The sequence below is a fragment of the Salvia miltiorrhiza genome, chromosome 2 (genome assembly GCF_028751815.1).
Source record: "Salvia miltiorrhiza cultivar Shanhuang (shh) chromosome 2, IMPLAD_Smil_shh, whole genome shotgun sequence".
In the NCBI taxonomy this organism is placed as follows: domain Eukaryota; kingdom Viridiplantae; phylum Streptophyta; class Magnoliopsida; order Lamiales; family Lamiaceae; genus Salvia; species Salvia miltiorrhiza.
In genome coordinates, this window is record NC_080388.1 from 7923690 (window position 1) to 7942862 (window position 19173).

Here is a 19173-nt window from a genome sequence, read left to right on the forward strand (position 1 = left end):
GATCACCAAAAAAGAAAGGTAAAGGGACGGTAAGTACCAAAGTTTAAAATTGTTTCCCTATGAATTGTGCAACATGGAATATTCGGGGTTTGCATAATGCTGATTTTGCTGATGCTTGTGCAGCAGGAGGCCTTGAGGATGCCCCATCCTCTGGCTGTTTCTACACTTGGACGAATCTGAAAGTCTACTCTAAAATTGATAGAGTAATGTTTAATAATGCTTGGGCATTGGCAAACTTCTTCTGCCGGGCAGACTTTCTTACAAGGGGAGTACACTCGGATCACTCGGCATCCATTATTTATTTATTTGATAAAGTTAAGAATTTTTCCCGTCCATTTAAATTCTTTAACTTTTGGATGCAGAATCCGAAATTCCATGAGCTAGTGGAAGAAACATGGATGGAAAAAGTGAATGAGAATGCTCAGCTTAACTTCTCCATAAAGCTAAAAAAGCTTCAACAAGCCCTTAGGAACTTCAACAACAAGGACTGTTCCCACATTATGGAGCGAGCAAATGCAGCAAGATTCAAGCTTAATGCAATACAAGAGATGCTCGACAAAGATCCTTGCAATTCTGCATTTAAGGAAAAATAAATAGGAGCACGAAAGGAGGCTCTCATCCTTGACTTGGCCGAAAAGAATTTCCTCAAGCAAAAAGCCAAATGCCAACATCTAAATTTTGCGGATAAAAAAATTCCAAGTATTTCTTCTCCATGGTTAAAAAAAGAAATATCACTAACTCTATCTCTTTCTTATGCAAGGACAATGGAGAGGAGATTCGAGACATGGATGAGATAATATCACTTTTTGGCGATCACTACAAGGACCTCTTTGGCATGGAAACTCAGTCGGACCCCATCGAATGGAGTGTATTTGAGGAGGGACCGAGGCTTCAACAGGGCGAGAGGGCTGCAATGATTGCCCCCATATCGGACCAAGAAATCAAGGATGCATTGTGGGATATTGGCAACGAAAAAGCGCCGGGCCCCGATGGTTTCTCGGCAGCCTTCTTTAAGAAGGAATGGGCAACGGTTAAGATTGAATTACTTGAGGCAGTCCATGAGTTCTTTAACTATGGGCTGATTCTAAAGGAATCAAATCATACCGTTGTCACTCTCATACCGAAAACCAACCACAACCCGTCAGTTGGCGATTTCAGGCTGATTGCATGCACTAATGTGCTCTACAAGATCATCACAAAGATCCTTACCAACCGAATGCAGTCTTCTCTCAATAATATAATTCATTACTCACAATCTGCTTTCGTCAAAGGCCACTCCATTACTGATAATATCTTTTTGGCCCAGGAACTGATTAGGAAGTACGAGAGGAAGAGAATCTCACCGAGATGCATGCTGAAGATTGATCTTCAAAAAGCTTATGACTCGATCTCATGGACTTTCTTGGGACGAGTACTTGTTGGCCTTGGCTTCCACACGACTTTTATCCAATGGATTATGACGTGTGTTATATCTGCCACTTTCACCTTAAACATCAATGGATGGCACCACCATTTTATCCAAGGCAAAAGAGGCTTAAGGCAAGGGGACCCGATGTCACCAACGCTCTTTCTTTTTTGCATGAAGTACTTGACGAGGCTACTCCAACTTCGCACGCGTGAGAGGGAATTCAATTTCCACCCAAAATATGGAAGTCTCAAAATTACATCACGGATGAATTGTAGGGCATCTTCACTCGGCATCCCATGGAACAGAGGTAAAAGACTTGAATCATTCGGCTTTAGATTGTAATTTCTGACGGCGGTGGGAAGCACAATAGCCGATGTATTGGTGTCTCCGATGACGGGCTGGGTGAAATCTCCCATGTACTCTATGTTCTAAGCCATCTCTTCTTTGTTTGTGTCCTGCTCTACTCCCATTCCTTGGGTGAATTCCATGATTTGCGACCTTAGCTCCTGAGTCTTGTGGCTGGGATAGTATTTTAGCATGAATTTCTCACAAGCTTCTCCCCAAGTGGTGATAGAGTTGGGCGGCAAAGTTAGCATCCATGTTCTCGCCCGATCTTTAAGTGCATAGGGGAAGCACTTGAGCTGAAGTTGGTCCTCCGTGAGATTCAGCAATGGAATGGTTTGAACTTGTGTGCAAAAATCACGGATGAATTGTAGGGCATCTTCACTCGGCATCCCATGGAACAAAGGTAAAAGACTTGAATCATTCGGCTTTAGATTGTAATTTCTGACGGCGGTGGGAAGCACAATAGCCGATGTGTTGGTGTCTCCGATGACGGGCCAGGTGAAATCTCCCATGTACTCCATGTTCTGAGCCATCTCTTCTTTGTTTGTGTCCTGCTCTACTCGGTCAGAGGCAGAGCCGGCTTCAGAGTGCGCCTCAGAATCAGAGTCAGAGTATAACACGTCTGCTCTGGTATGTGTGTGAGTGTTATCCAGCGAGGAAGTTAGTTTTCTTTTTAGACTACGGCATCCCTGCATACACAACACTTAACACACGGATTAAACGCACCGGGTGGGAGGAAAAGAAAAGTAAAAATAAAAACGTAAAGTAAAGAAACAAGAAAAACGGAAAGAAAAGTGACACAATTACACGCCTACAACCTTCCCCGGCAACGGCGCCAAAATTTGACTCAACTAGAAACACCTCTAGATTGACTTGCAATAGAACAAGGACATCCTAACAGTGATAAGCTAACCCAATGTCGTCTCTCAAGGAAGATCTTTAAGGGCTTTTAATTATGTCACAAGAAAAACTGTAAACTAAGGATTATTAAACTAAAACATGGAAAGTAAATTAACGCGAATTAAATTTAACTAGGCAAAAAGGAATTATTAACTAATGCTGGTAATTTAAACTTAACTAAAAACTTAATCTTAAAATTATCTAGGCGAATTAAACTATTAAACCTTAGGCAAGAATTGAATGAACTTAAAGTAAAGGAATTAACTAGGCAAATTGAATTTAAATAACTTTAATTAAAACTTCTAATCTAATCTAACTAGGCAGAAACTAAATTGCATAATTTAAAGAAAGCATCTTAAAAGCGCATAAGTAAATTTGCAGAATTTAAAGAAAGCATAAGTAAAAGCAAATAAATAAACTTGATTTAAAGAAATACCGTAAATCGTTTCGAGAAGTAATCTGTCACGTAATTACAACTCTAAACGGGAACTATTCTAAAACATGAATTTAAAGAACTATAAACTAAACTAACTAGAACAGAAATCAAAACTAGCACTAGAAAAGCAATAAACCTAAACTTTAGCTAACTTGGCGGAAAACTAGAGATTAGAGAACGGGTAATTGCAATCAAATTCCTAAATATCTAATTTTTGGTGTAGCCACCACGCCTTAAAGTGATAGAAAAAATTAATTAACTAAGAAAGCAAATTAAATCAAATAAAATAACTCTTGAAATAAATCAATAGAAAGGTAATTCGGCTCAAATAAATCCACACTAATTTAATCTCTGATCCTCGACGCAATAATCAATTAATCCCTATTAACCAACGAGTTATAGGATACCGTGATACGCACTGACATACCCCAATTTCTACTTACTGTGTCGATAGACAGCTAGATACGCTAGTCTTGTCTATTTCCCTTATTAAAATATAACCTAGCTTGATACGCCAGTCTTAGATTTAATATTCTAATAGCATTAAGGTGAAGGAACCCCATTTATATCAATTATCCTAGATACGCTAGTAATAATTAATATACCAATTAATTCCTACTACGAACATGGTAGTTTTGCCACTAATCAGCCCTATTCCAACAATTACGGATTGGAGGTGCTAATTGACTGTAATCCAATTAAACCTAAGTTGATCAGGCTTAAATAAAATCAGAATTATCATTGAACCTAGGAATTAATCGGAATCAATAGGAATCAATTTTAAACCAATTAGGTCTCACAGATCATTAAATTAGAGTTTCATTATTCTTGCCGAATCAAAAGTTTAGCTACTCATGCTTAAATTAAGAACAAGCAAAGAAATAAAAGTAAACATAGAACAAGAGAATAAATTAAATTGCAAAGAAAATAAAATAACCACTCTGGAATGAAAAGAGAAATCGTCTGCACTCAAAACTAAAGCAAAAGGATGAACGTAATCAAAGTAAACTAATAAGTCTAAGTCTAAAGTTGCGGTTGCCAAGGGAAAGATGATCTTCAGGAAAGACGAAAATTAGGGCAATGACAAGAATAGCGTATCTAGCTGTCTATCGACACAGTAAGTAAGAATTGGGGTATGTCAGTGCGTATCACGGTATCCTATAACTCGTTGGTTAATAGGGATTAATTGATTATTGCGTCGAGGATCAGAGATTAAATTAGTGTGGATTTATTTAAGCCGAATTACCTTTCTATTGATTTATTTCAAGAGTTATTTTATTTGATTTAATTTGCTTTCTTAGTTAATTAATTTTTTTCTATCACTTTAAGGCGTGGTGGCTACACCAAAAATTAGATCTTTAGGAATTTGATTGCAATTACCCGTTCTCTGTGGTTCAACCCTCTACTGCGGAAGAGGATCTGTTTACCCAAACGGATCCTGATTCAGAGGCAGAAACAGAAATCGAAGAGGATCCTGAATCTATTTTCATGACTGTGATTGATCCTTTGGTTGATGATGTTGTTGAGAATTTCAGGGAAGAGGAGCTCTTGTGTTAGGCAGCGTTGGCATGAGTGGTGTTGTTCTGCTTTGTTTTTCAGTTTTTTCCGTTGCTTTCTTTCCGTGTTAGTGAGCCGAGAATATTTAGGGACGATGGTTCGGCCAGAGTTTCTGAAATATTCTCAACTCAGCTCGCTAACTTTTTCTCTTAGACGAGTACTCTTTTTCCTTGCTATGTTTTTCCCTTTCGGGTTTTCCTAGCAAGGTTTTAACGAGGCTCGGCCCTTAGTCTGCTTTTCTGTGCATTCATGGGTTCTTTAGGTTTTTTCTTTCTTCTTCTAATAAAATTTATTTTAATAATAATACATCTCGCATTTGCTGATGACCTACTCATGTTTGGTAGGGGAGACCTTGGCTCCATGGAGATCATTGATGACACAATCAAGGAGTTTGCACGAGCATCGGGACTTAAAATCAACAAAAGAAAATCCCAAATTTTCTTAGCAGGTGTGTAGGACGCGAAAAGGAAAGAGATCATCGATCTCTTTGGATTGGAGGTTGGATCACTCCCAATTAAATACTTGGGTATCCCCCTCGCATCCAAGAAGCTCACGGCAGCCCAATATGAACCTCTAATCAAAAAGATCTCTGAGGGCATCCACAAATGGACGGACATCAACCTCTCCATGGTGGGAAAACTTGAGCTAGCGCGAGCTATCCTTCAAGGTACGGAATGTTATTGGCTCCAAATTTTCCCTCTCCCGACGGAAGTCATCCAATGACTAAATCGGATTGTGAGAATGTTTGTTTGGGAAAAAAGTTCGGGACAAGTGGCGTGGAAAAAAGTTTGCCTCCCCAAGGAGGAGGGGGGACTTGCTCTGCGGGACCTTAGTACTTGGAACAAGGCGCTCCTCATTAAAAATCTTTGGAATATTCATTCCAAAGCGGAGTCCTTGTGGATACTCTGGGTTCACACGGAATATATCAAAAAGAAGGACATTTGGACTTTGAAACCACACTCAACGGACTCGTCTCTCATCAAGAACATCTGTGGGATTCGGGACTTACTCATGGAGAAGCATGACAACTCCCTACTAAAGGTACAAGAGTCACTTACTGAGTGGGCAGACTCAAATCTCACGGTAGGAGCTTATGAATGATTTCGACCTAAAGGTGAAAAAGCATTCTGGCACAAAGCTATTTGGAAATCATTTATCCCTCCACGATGCTCTATCACCCTCTGGCTGGCACTCCAACATCGACTTAAAACAGTGGATCGACTTGAGGGAGTACCAAAATTATGCTCAATTTGTAATCTGGAAAATGAAACACACGAGCACCTCTTTTTCAAGTGTGCATGTACAAAAGCGATTTGGGAAGCTATGAAAGGATGGTTTAGACTCAAAGGGCTCATGTCCACTATCCCGAGCGCCATAAAGCACCTCACGACTAAGCACAAAGGATCAGTGATTCTCATCAAAGCAAAGCTCTTAGCATTAGCAATGACGGTAAACCACCTCTAGTTTGCTAGGAACAAGCTAATCTTCGAGAAGGAACCCTTTGTGGAAAAAAAGATACTTTTTGAGATCCAAAGTGATGTCTTCAGATGCCTCTATGAGCTATACCCACCGGATGAAGTAAGGGCGCATTTGGAGTGGAATGGCATAAACACCCGATGGCGTTTATAGCTACCAGCTTGAGTTGGGCCAGTGCAGACTGCTGCCTGAGCAGAGCATAGCTTGGTAGACAGAGCATCATCAGAGAAAACTCAGCCAGAGCAGAGAAAGCTCGCCACACAGACCAGAGAAAGCTCAGACAGAGCAGAGAAAGCTCGGCGAACAGAGTTGCATCAGACCAATCAGCATTACAAGGGAAGTACACTCGGACCACCTGGCATCCATTATTCTTCTTTTGATAATATTAAGAATTTTTCTCGCCCTTTTAAATTCTTTTTTTGGATGCAGAGCTAGTAATCCCATGATCTTACAAAGATCTCTTTTTGGCACGGAACAGAGCTAGATCGCTCGGCTGCCTAAGCGAAGCTAGATCACTCGGCATCCAGAGCAGAGCCAGTCCGCAAAACATCCAGAGCAGAGCCAGCCCGCTAAACATCCAGAGCAGATCCAGCTCTGTCGGCATCCTGAGCGCAGAGCCAGAGTAGAACCAGCCCCGCTCAGCATCCAGAGCAGATACAGCTCTGTCGGCCTCCAGAACGCTCGGCTACCAGAGCAGAGCCAGACCGTTCGGCTACCAGAGCTGAGCCACATAGCTTGGCGTCCAGAGCAGAGCCAGTCCCGCTAAGCATCCAGAGTAGAGTCAGATCTGTTGGCATCCAGAGCGCAGATCTAGAGTAGAGCCAGATCGCCGGGCTGCCAGAGCAGAGCCAGATCGCTCGGCATCCAGAGCAGAACCATCCTGCCAAACATCCAGAACAGAGCCATCACTGACGGTATCCAGAGCAGAGCCAGCACTGACGGTATCTAGAGCAGAGCCAGCACTGTCGGCATCCAGAGCAGAGCCAGATTGCTCGGCATCCAGAGTAGAGCCAGTTCGCTCGGCTTCCAGAGCAGAGCCACCTTGCTCGGCTTCCAGAGCAAAGCCAGCTCGATCGGCATCCTGAGCAGAGGCTGCCAGAGCAGAGCCAGATCGCTCGGCATCCAGAGCAGAACCATCCCGCCAAACATCCAGAGCAGAGCCAGCACTGGCAGTATCCAGAGTAGAGCCAGCACTATCGGTATCCAAAGCAGAGCCAGTTCGCTCGGCTTCCAGAGCAGAGCCAACTTGCTCAGTTTCCAGAGCAGAGCCAGCTCGCTCGGCATCCAGAGCAGAGAACGGTCTGCTGCCAGAGTAGATTGAGCTCAGTCGACAGAGCACCATCAGCTCAACGACCAGAGCAGAGAAAGAGCGTCAGCCAGAGCAGAGAACATGCGGCAGCCTGAGCAGTACCATCTAGGCTTCCAGAGCAGAAAGATCAACAAACAGAAAAGCCTCAGACTTTGAAAAGCACTATTGCACTTTTTTTGGCAGGACGTTTCATACCCCGATAGACTCATTCGAAACTTTTTCTGAGGGATGATCTACTACGATGTACTCCTTTTTAGCACCATCCAAATGCAAAGGATGTGCTAAGTATGTACTTGTGCCTTTTCCTCCGGAAAGACACTATCCCCCCCTCCCTTCTGCCCCCACTTATCTCACTTGAGATTTGTGTCTTTTGGTGGCTTGTACACACTTCCCTTGGGTATGCCCAAGTTTTTTCTGTACTTTTTCTTTATTTATTTTTACGTATTTTCATAAAAAAAAGACTTAAAAAAATGATAAAACAAAATCTGTAAATTGAAAAGAAAATTTCAAACTTGAGTCATGGTGGGTTGTTGTTGAATGTTGAGTGTTGTTGCTGACGGTTTGAAGTCGAGGGGGGAGATGGGCCGTGCGGTGGTGGCGGCTCCTCGCTGCTGTCACCGGTAGTCGGAGCAAGGAAGAGTGGGAATCGGTGGTCTCGGAGCTAGGGCTCAGGCGGCGCCTCTGTTCGAAACCCGAGCGGTGGCGGCTGGCCGGTGGTGTGTGGGTGTGCCCTATTTTCAGTCGGAGAAAGAGAGTCAGGGAAGCGGCTATAGTAGCCGGGGATTGAAGAGAAATACAAAGGAGGTGTCTAGATCTAGTGCTCGGCGGTGACGGCTCGGTCGTCGCTTCGTCCGGAGCAAAGAAAAGGGGAGGCTTTGGGGCGTGCGGCGGTGGCTGGCTTCACTAGCTGCTGCTGCTCGCCGGAATCGGAGAAGAGGGATTCGGTGTTGGGGATTTAGGGCTGAGAAGAAAGGAAAGTCTGGGGAGATGAGAGGAGAGGCGTCGGTTTTTTTTCAGTTTGTGTGGGTGTGTGCAGGAGCTATCGTGAGAGAGGGAGACAGAGGGAGATGGAGGTCAGGGGGTGGCGGCGGCGGCCGGAGGCCGGCTTCTGTCGTCCACCGGAAGGAAGAAGGAGGGGAGCTGGGCGACTGTGTGGGTGTGGGTGTGTGCGTGTGTTGTGTGAGGTGTGTGTGCGAGTTATGTTAAGAAAGAAGAAGGGGGAGAAAATAGAGTTAGGGTTTGGGCTTTGTTTGGGCTGTTTTGTTTTTAAAGAAGTTGGGCCCTTTTAATTTTCGAAATGGACTCCCTATAATTTTCAACTGGACTGATCTATTTAATTAATTTGGTCCTCTGATTTTATTTAAGAAATGGGCTGCAAATTTTTATAATTGATTTGCCTTACATATTTGATTGATGATTTAATTTCCTAAATATTTAATTAGACAAAACTGATTTATTTTGATTAATTTTAAAGATTGAGTTTCATAATATTATTATTATGTGCATATGTATTAAGTGTAATTATTTATTATATGTTTTAAAGCATGAAAGAAATTTGCATCAAACATTTTGCATATAATTATTTATGATTAAATTGGTTTTATTATGAATTCAATTATTAAAGAAAATCGAGTAAGGATATTGTTGGTGTCCTTAACTCAAGAATTTTAGTTTTCAATTATTTATTTATTAAAATATGAAAACCCGACTAAGTGAATCATAGGATGATAAGCACTTCACTATGACTTAAGATTATATTTTGGAGACCTATTAAGATTATAGATTTCTTGTAGGCTTTGTGGATCGTGAGGACTAGCACTGCTATTCCAATTCAGAGTTAAGATTAAACGACAGGCATTGCCTATACAGGTGGGCTTATTTTCCAAATGTATGATTTAGCTATTGAGCTTAAATATTTCAATGAAATGCAAACTGTTTATCCGATAAAATATTTTTGTGCACTCTGCTCTGTTTAAGGCTCGCATAAGTTAATCGATCGAGGTTCTCTCTTGACCTAACACGTTATTTGAGAATTGTGTACACCTATTAGTTGACTCGGTGGGTTGATCTCCATTCGGGCACTAATCATGTATGAGGCGTTATAAGGGTGCTCGACGGGATGTGTTCCGGAGCATTGGGTCCCAAATGGGAACTTGGCTGGGTTACGCCCTCAGTTCAAGTAAGCAGGAGTAATGGATCCGTCGGTGGCTAAAAGGTCTGGGATCACAGTGAGTAACGGAAAGGGAGTGTGACAATTGCGCGCAATATAATAAAATGTTTTAACATGCTTAGAAGTTATTTCACTTTAAAACCATCTAAGTCATGTCAAGTATAATTGGATAAACTGCTCTTATGATTATGAAATGTTTTTAAAAATGCTAGCCCACTAAGTACATTAGTACTTAGCCCAAAAATACTTTTAAATATTTTTCAGGTTAATTGGTCGGTGCTGACGGGGCAGAGCTGAGGCTATGGTTCAACTCCGTATTTTGTCTTCCGCTGTTGTACTAGCTCTTATTGTCTTTTATTCTCTAACTTAAGACTTTTATGTTAAATTCTGAATTATATTCCTTGTCGAGTGTTCGCTAATATTTTCACCACGCCGCAAGTATACGGGTAGTTGTAATATATGGAAGCAAGGTCGTATCCCACAAGGATTAGTAGTTCAATCTAGTGATTATCCTAATTCATTTTACTAGACTATTTAGACTAAACGATGGAGTGATTGGTTTGATTATCTAACTAAATACTTAACAAGTGCAAAGACAAATGAAAACAAGTAAGCAACGTGGACTAATGCAAAGATTAAGACGATTCAGGGACTAGGCATCGATGGTTAAGCAAAGGACTTCAATTATAGCTCAATACTAATCTTGACGATCCTAATTATCTAGAGTGATCTCCCAACTAGTTCTAGCCCCCTCCCGAACGACTAGAACGGTAGATTACGGGTCATAGTTGTCGTCCCCGGTCAACTTCTAACCTATAACTCCCAAAAGCACACAAAGATCAACATACTCTCACCCAACTCTCAACCTCCCGGTTATCGAATTGATATGTTTCAAACACCTTATCTATTGCAAATATCCTCTCCCGATTCAAATTGCAAATTAGAAATGCATAGAATGCGGCCAACAATCCACACAAGAGATAAAGCAAGGGTTTGAAAAGATAAAGTGCAAAGGAACAAACAAGACTTATATTGAGCACAAATAATCAATCCATTACTATAATCATCTAGCCTAATCCCCAAATCAAAGAGAAATTAGCCTATCATGTTCAACAATAACATACCCAATAACAAAGGAAGCATAAATGAAAGAGAGAGAAAGAAAGAACAAATCCTATTGAATATCTTGCTTCAATCCTCTCTCCTCTTCAATGCCTTCTTCAAATGGGTGGTTGTGTGTAGTTATGGAGCTAGGGTTGTGAATGGAAGATTTGGAGTGAAGGGTTGGTGTGTGTAATGAATGTTAGAGAAGATGAGTGATGAAGAATGAGAGAAAAAGAGGGGAAAATGGGGTTTTAGAGTCAAAATTCGCGTCTGGGCCCACCAAAGGGCGGATCCCCGCCTTATCCCCGCGGTCGCGGCACAAACCGCGGTCGGGAACGTGGCTGGAAAGGGAGGATGCCGCGGTCGGGGACCACGGCCGCGGCTCGGACCGCGGTCGACGTTCAAAATCGTTCTGTACTCGGGCGCAGGAGGCCGCGGTCGGGTCCGCGGTCGCGGGTGGGACCACGATTCCGTCTTCTTCAGCCACGGCCGGCTGCCGCGGCCATGGGTCCTGCGCAGCTGGCTTCGTCGGCTCCGTTCTCCCTCGTCCGAGCTCTGATTCCTGCGCCGTTCGTGCTCACGGATTCCTCTAGAGACGTACTTTGCTCTTATGCTCCCACAATTCTCCAATCAACTCTTGAATTGCCCTGAAAATATTCAAAAACTATACCAAGCAATCAAGACTTCATAAAACTCAAAATTGGGCTACAAACACATATTAGCAATCGATTTATGGGGGAGAATGACAAAAATTCATGCGATATTGAGATATGAAATCCATGTTTGTCAACCCCCCAAACTTAAAGCGTTGTTTGTCCCCAAACGACAAAAAAGAAAGAAATAAAAGTAAACAAACATGTAAGCATGAATTGATGTTATTTCAAGGGGCTTCAAATTTCAAGATCATTTCACAAATGTACCACAAGTAGACATGCATTTCAAGAGATCACAAGTGATGAAAAGTTCAATATTATGGCTTCCAAGCTTGAATCCTCACAAGGGTGGATGTTTCAATTATGCACTCAACTCTCAAGTGTTTAGATTGGAAGTGTTTGCACTTAAATTGAATCATGCATGCAATCTTCCATAGGCTTGCCATTTATCCTAACTCTCTATACTTCAATGTGTTATAAATAAAGATCAAAAAGGGCTTTCCTTGGGTTGTAATGAGGGCTCTTTGGTAAGGTGAGTAGTTTTTAGGCAAAGTGACTCATCCCACGATCAAATAATCATAATGAACAAATCGACTTCACTATTTCTCTTATAAAACAAAAGCCAAAATCCCTACATTTCATCTTTTCATCCTTAGTGATAACTATCATGGCCATGATTCAAAAGGTAAATCACTCCCCTTTATGCTCTTTTATTCACATTCATTTTCATTTCTTTTTCTTTTTGAGCTCATAGGGGTGACACACACCCGTCGTGCGGTGCGGACAAAATACCTGTGTATGCTCAGTACAGACAATACACGCTCCTACTTCTCACAATAAGAACTTAGCCTTAGCGGTAAGTGTAGGGTCGAATCCCACAGGGTGTGAGGAACCACTTTGTTCTCCTTTGACAAACTGAGGTGTCACAATTCTCAATCTGTATACTCTGCACAAGAAATAAACAAGATCAATAATAACAAAGGGGTGAGGTTATTCGGTTAGGTCATAACTGTTGTTAACATTCGTTTCGGTCATAGGCACACTGATGATCCGCCTATGATCTATACAAGCCCAAGGCGTGGCCCAAAGACATTGGGGTGTTTCAAGGGGTTATACTTCACATATAGGATGGTTGATTCTCATTGTGGTCACTTGGTCCGAAGGTCACACAATCCCCGGTCACAAGGCAGTGCTTCACTTCTCCGTAGATAGTAGTCATACCCGTTACTCACCAAGTATGACCCTCAACAACCTTCTCTCCCGAGGTCCCCAACTCCACGCTTTTAGTGACACATGCCTCCTGGACTCAACTATTTCCGGCTTTGTCAGCCGACCAGTCATAGACATGCTACGACGCCGAGATTGCTTTCCTCGTTTGATAACCATGGCTTCATGCCTCGTCACAGTTGATGGATAGTCTCTAGAGAAGCCCAAGACTGAGGAAGGGCAGTGTATCCCATCAACCCTTTCCCCACCTTCTGGATCTACAACGCCTTTTGTTGACGCTGCTCAGCTACTCGGTCTTGGGCATACTGATTGTTGTACCTTGGTATACCCTGGCCTTTGCTTAACATGGATAGCGTTTTACCGAACGGAGATCACCCGTTAGGCCCCTACTGCCCATGGTTTCGAACAGATCCTTCCGGAACCACGAGATTCAATCGAAAGAACAAGTGCCTCATGAATGTTTACATGTTAACAACAATTATTTCCACCCCCAAAACCTCACCAAGTGAATTACTCACACATAACGCAATTCATAAATGCAAAAGGGATTAAACACATTATAGAACGAAAAGAAATACTGAATAGATAAATAGTACCTAGGCTTCAAGCCTTCGAACTTGTTCAAAAGTAGAAACACAACGGAAAAGGGAAAAGCAAGAAAATGTAAATTGTTTCGGATGCCACACACGGCGAACTTAATTGAACACTAAAGTAAAAACAAGAGTTTCAAGGTGCCAAGAGCTTCTTCACGCTGCACACCATTAGTCTTTTATACTGCCGGATGGTAGAGGCCTAACCCTAGCTGCGCCGGTTCCAAATCTTCGCCGGGATCTTCTTTCGTTAATTAGCTCGATCTTTGATTGATCCTGATTGAAGATGGCGTCCAGCTGCAAGCTTAGTCAACCTTTCCCATTCCTTCGATCCTTCCAGTTTCTTCTTCCACCTTCTACTTGTTTCTTCGAGATCTCCGAGATTGACCTTCCTTTTATGGCTCTGGCTGTCTGCTTCTCATGGTGACGATCAGACGGATTGCTCTCTTTGGTGTGACTTATACCAGGTGGGTTGCTCCAGGTTCCCATGCCCCAAGTTGAATTGGAGAGGTACTTGTTGGCCGAAGCTTCATGCTGGTAAACATGACTTAGCAATCCAGGCTCGGTAATGCCCATTCTAACCGCATTTCTTCCGTTTCCGCTCTACTGACCTTCCTTCCTTCACAACTTCGTTTTTCCCCCTGACAGACCTGTACCGACACAAATAAAGGGAAAAATAGGGCCAAATGGCCCAAAAGTCGAAGACGCATCACACCTACACACTTAAAGCATACTTGCCCTCAAGTATGTAGGTGGATTCACAGAAGACACGGACGAAAAGGTTGAAAGAAAAGGAATAAAACTAAAAGACACGAAACTTGCACAGATTTCAGGATCAGATCATACCAACATGCATCATTCAGTTCAAACAGACCACAAACCAGAGTAATGATCATGCATAAAGTGTGATGGTAGTCTCTCTTTTCGCTCAAACACCGGGTTAAGTGTTTACACTCATAATTTGCTGTGCTAGTTCCTCTAAGAGTTTGATTGATGACTATAAGTTAAGCACACTAGTATGACTCATCAAAGGGTCTTTGTTGGGTTGTAATGGGGCATACGGAGCTAAGGTGAGGTATATATGGTTCAGTGGCTAATTTCAGTATCACCCTTACTCAGTATACACATTCAGTACAGCTACAACCAACCCTTTATTCCTCCATTTTCAATGGGGCTCATCTTTCCTTGGGTTCTTTTGTGGGCAATAATTTTTATACAATTTTTTTTTTGTGCCCAGATTTCCTTTCTTTCCTGTAATTCCTTGTCCACCATTTTATTCACTTCATAAATTCTTTCTCCTAGATATAGCATCGACAAAGCTCAAGAAAGAATGAATTCGGCTCAAGTTGGCATACAAGGGATTATTTTTCACATTAAACATCAAAGAAAAATCTGGGGCCCTAAGTCAAAGAATCGTGCCCAAATCACACAAATCATGTACTAGCAAAAATGAGTCCTCAAACAAAGTCAAGATTTCCTAGTCACAGCAAATTCTCACCATAAACATGCATTTTTCAATTTGGTCCTGTTCTCACCGGTGGGGTATTCTCAGTATCCTCACAACCACCATCATGCATTTCATACTCAATCCACCAATCATACCAAAACAGAAATCAGCATGCACAATCTTTCACCATCAAACAATGCAAGTAGACTCGACTCAAAAACAGCTTAAACAGACACTAAAACAAGAAAAGCAAAAGATAAAATAAAACCTAATCTACGAGTTTAGGGGGAAAAAACTTAGTTGTTTTGGTCGGAGGACCTTGCCTCCGCATTCAGCCGGTCCATGATTGCTTTGAAGCCAGCTTCCATAGCCTCCCTCAAGGTTGTGATCTCCGCACTCAGCATCAGCAGCTCGTCTTTCACTTCCTTCATCTCCGCCAACAAAATTACGCTCTCGCTGCTGACAAGGCGGGGTCCCTCTGGCTCTAGTGGTCTCCTCGGTTCTGGTCTAGCTGCCGCTGCTCTCTCAGGATACACCAAACGGTATCTCCCACCTTCGTCTGCTTCGACCACCCTCCAACGCACGAACCTGCCCAAGTCCAGAAGGCGACTTTCGGCCAGGGCTGCATCATCCGAGCTCTTGGTGTCGAACTTAATGAGCTTTTCTGCCAAGATGGTCACCAGTGGGCAGAGCGAGAGGTACTTGTTGGTATGGGTTACCCCATACTGAAATTGAAGCGCCACGGTGAGCCCGAAGTTCACCTTTTTCCTCTCCATCATGCACCACAACAGGAAGACTTCCTGTTGGGTGACCACATTGGAACCTTCCAGCCGGCCGTAGATGTTGTAGGCCAGCCACCTGTGGCAGATCTGCAAGGCGGGGTCCCTGATCTCGTTCGATTTGCTGATGTTTTTGACATACTTGCTTCCGGTAGACAGCAGTGACCAGTAATGGTCAATCCGACTCCTCCACTCCGGTGTGGCTATGGTTTCTGCCTGCTTGTACTCCTCATCATAGACTTCTGTGGCTTCAATCACCCCCAGGTGGATATTCAGCTCGTTGATCGAGAGTGGGAATATCCTACCTTGCATCTGGAACCGCAAGGTACCTGGGGTCTCAATTGTGTAGTTCCCTTTGGGCTTAAACTCGACGGTTCCCATGAACTCCTCCGTCAACTTCTGGTATGCTTTAGGGTTCCACTCCAGTATCTTCTTCCAACCAATCCCTTCAAAATAACCCTCTACTTTCTCCTTGATCCCCAAATCCTCCAAAGCTTCAGTCACCAGAAAATACCAAGGGGTAATTTCTCTGTTTAGCAGGACGGCATACCTCTGACTTTCTCTCGGTATGACCACTCCGGAAGCAGTGGTGCGTATCAGCCCCTTTTGCCTTGCAAGTTTCGGCTTTGCAGTAGTGGCTGTACTGGAGGTGGTTTTCTTTGGTGCCAAAACCTCATCAGATTTGGAGCTATCCACGGTCTCAGTTCTCTCTGGGTCTACTTCCATTGGCTCCTCCATCTCCTTGGCCTTCCCTTTTTCGGCTGCAGTGGGTTTCCTTGGTTTCTTACTCTACTCAGCTTTTGTTCGGGTCTTACTGCCTGCCGGTGCCGGTTTGGCCTTAACTGGTAGTGGGGGCTTGGCAACATCTAGCTTCCTTTTTACTCCGGGTCTCTTGCTCTGGGGTGTCGAGATTTCTACTTCCTTTTCCTGAACGGCCTCAACTTCCTCCGCTTCATCATCCTCTTCCTCGTCCACCTTCTCTTCTTCGCTCTTCTCCTCCTCCGCTTTCTCTTGTTCTTCCTCTTCCGTATCTTCGGAAGCTGTTCTTCCCTCTTGCACGGAGGTTTCTGGAATTTGCGGTTGCGGTTGAGCTTGAATAGGTGGTGATGCGACAGTGGACTGCGCCGGAGTTGCTCTGCTCGCCTGAGCCTTCTTTGATTTCTTCACAGGAGGGGTGAGCTCGGGCTCTCCCTCTTCCGGTTGCGTCGACTCGGCGGCTGCTCTTGCTACTTCTCGTTCCTCTTGTTGGAGGACTTCGGCACGCCCCTTGTCCTCGGGCTGGATCTCCAGCAAAGGGTCTTCGGTGATTTTAGTGGAGGTCTCCTCCGAAGCGGTCCGCCTTGTGGTACGCTTTGGAGGTGGGATTTTGGCGCCTTTCTTCTTCGGCGGTTGGTTGCTTCCGGAGCCTGCTCCTCCTTTGGTTTTGGCCATTGCGATTTGCAGAGATCAAAATACTTAGGATTTGTGCAGAAGTTTCGGATTTTGTGGGGTTTTTGGAGGCAAGGTTGGTCTTTAAGAAGGGTGATCGGTAATTATGGGAATTTAGGGTTTGAGGCGAGTGGTGATCGTGGTGTAGCAGTTTTTTCGGAGGTTAGGGTTTGTGGGGAGGAAGATCGTGGGTTGAGGCTTTGAATATGGTAAGTGTGACGGTTATGGCAGAAAAATAATTTTTAAGGAAATAAAAACTTGGCCAAAATTTGAAATTCAAATTTCTGCGGAAACCGAAGAGTTGCAGTCACATCGCCGCCTGCCTCTGACACGCTCGCGTCATCTCCCTCCGTAAGCCCTCTTCCAGACCGTTCCAATCCCTAACTCTCCACCTACACACTTTGCAACGCAAAGTGGGCTTGGATCAACCTCTGGGCCTCTTTCCGAATTATCTCGGTCCGACTTTCCTGCATGTTAGTGCATCCAAACAAAAACAAAACAACTTTAAAGAAAAAGAAAATTCGGTATAGACCATACCGAAGTAACCACACTGGGTTGCCTCCCAGCAAGCGCTCTTATTTCTCGTCTTGAGCTCGACCTTCCTTCACTCTTCATTCGTATTCAGGGTCGAGAAGGTGGCACTCATCCTTCTCTTTTCCTACTTCAGCAAGCTCATGATTGGGCTTTAAGCGATGCCCATTCACCACGAACGTATCAACTCCGTTGTGATCATATACTTCAATGCTTCCATTTGAAAAGATTCCTTTGATCACGAATGGTCCTGACCACTTTGAACGAAGCTTCCCAGCCATCATCTTGAAGCGTGAGTTGAAAAGTAGGACTTTTTGTCCCACCAAGAATTCCTTCTTCCTGATTTTGGCATCATGGATCCTTCTGGTTCGCTCTTTATAGAGCACCGCATTATCGTAAGCCTCCAACCGAAGTTCTTCCAACTCACTCAGCTGCAACTTTCTTGCTTCTCCAGCTAGGGTCATACTGAGATTGATTTGCTTGATTGCCCAGTATGCCTTATGTTCAACTTCCACAGGTAAGTGACATCTTTTCTCATAAAGCAGGCGGAACGGGGACATTCCAATGGGTGTCTTGTAGGCAGTTCTGTATGCCCATAACGCATCCCCCAAATGGTCACTCCAGTCCTTACGGTTGGGGTGCACCACCTTTTCCAGGATGCTCTTTATTTCCCTATTGGAAATCTCGGCCTGGCCATTTGCTTGGGGGTGATATGCAGTGGTGACCTTATGTGTCACCCCCATCTTCTTGGTTAGTGCTCTGATAATGGCATTACAGAAATGAGACCCTTGGTCACTGATTAGAATTTTGGGTATACCATATCTCCCGAACACTTGTTCCTTCAGGAATCCTGCCACGGTATGGGCATCATTGCTTGCGGTTGCCTTAGCTTCAACCCACTTTGATACGTAATCTACTGCCACCAAAATGTATTCGTAGTTCTTTGACTTCGGGAAGGGTCCCATAAAGTCAATCCCCCATACGTCGAAAATTTCGACCGGCATGATCGGAACTTGTGGCATTTCATCCTTTGCGGTAATACCTCCAGTCATCTGGCACTTCGGGCAGCTCTGTACCCATTTCCTTGCATCCGCGAATATGGTGGGCCAGTAGAATCCACTCTCCAAGATTCTGTGGGCCGTGCGCTTTCCTCCAAAATGTCCGCTATTTGCTGTTCCATGACACATGTCTAAAATTTAGGCATGCTCATCCTCAGGTATGCATCTCCGTATGACTTGATCTCCTCCAGTCTTCCAGATATATGGATCCTCCCAGTAATAATATCGTGCTTGTACGAGTAACTTCCGTTGTTCGAATCTTGTCAATCCTGAGGGTAACTCTTTGGTAATCAGATAGTTAGCTATATCCGCATACCAGGGCTCCTGCTTGGTTAGAGTATACAGTTCTTCTTCTTCCTCCAGGATGCTCATGGAATATAGTCTCTCGTCTGGAAAGGTATCGGTAATGGGCATACCGTCATCTTCTTCCAGTTGCAACCTGCTCAAATGATCTGCTACGAGGTTCGCAGCTCCTTTCTTGTCCCTTATCTCTATATTGAACTCTTGTAGTAGCAGAATCCACCTGATGAGTCGAGGTTTGGATTCCTTCTTGGCCATCAAGTATTTCAACGCGGCATGATCCGTGTAGACCACCGCCTTTGTTCCCAAAAGATAGGAACGAAACTTCTCTATGGCAAATACCACCGCCAGTAGTTCTTTTTCAGTAGTGGTATAGCTGCACTGTGCTGGATTCAGTGTTTTGGATGCGTAATAAATCACGCAACTCTCTTTGCCTTTCTTCTGTCCCAGTACTG

The 19173-nt window shown here is 43.7% G+C and overlaps 1 protein-coding gene across 1 annotated transcript; it reads right to left on the reverse strand.

Annotated features, from left to right (window-relative positions):
- Window positions 1-16190: 16190 nt before the first annotated feature.
- On the reverse strand, window positions 16191-16832 carry LOC131007939 (uncharacterized). Its single transcript, XM_057934851.1, has one exon. The coding sequence runs from the start codon at window positions 16830-16832 to the stop codon at window positions 16191-16193; it is 642 nt and encodes a 213-aa protein (XP_057790834.1).
- Window positions 16833-19173: the final 2341 nt, after the last annotated feature.

Bases quoted from the DNA above. Each gene is read 5' to 3' on its own strand.
- LOC131007939 (XM_057934851.1), bottom strand. From the start codon at position 16,832: ATGGCCAAAACCAAAGGAGGAGCAGGCTCCGGAAGCAACCAACCGCCG.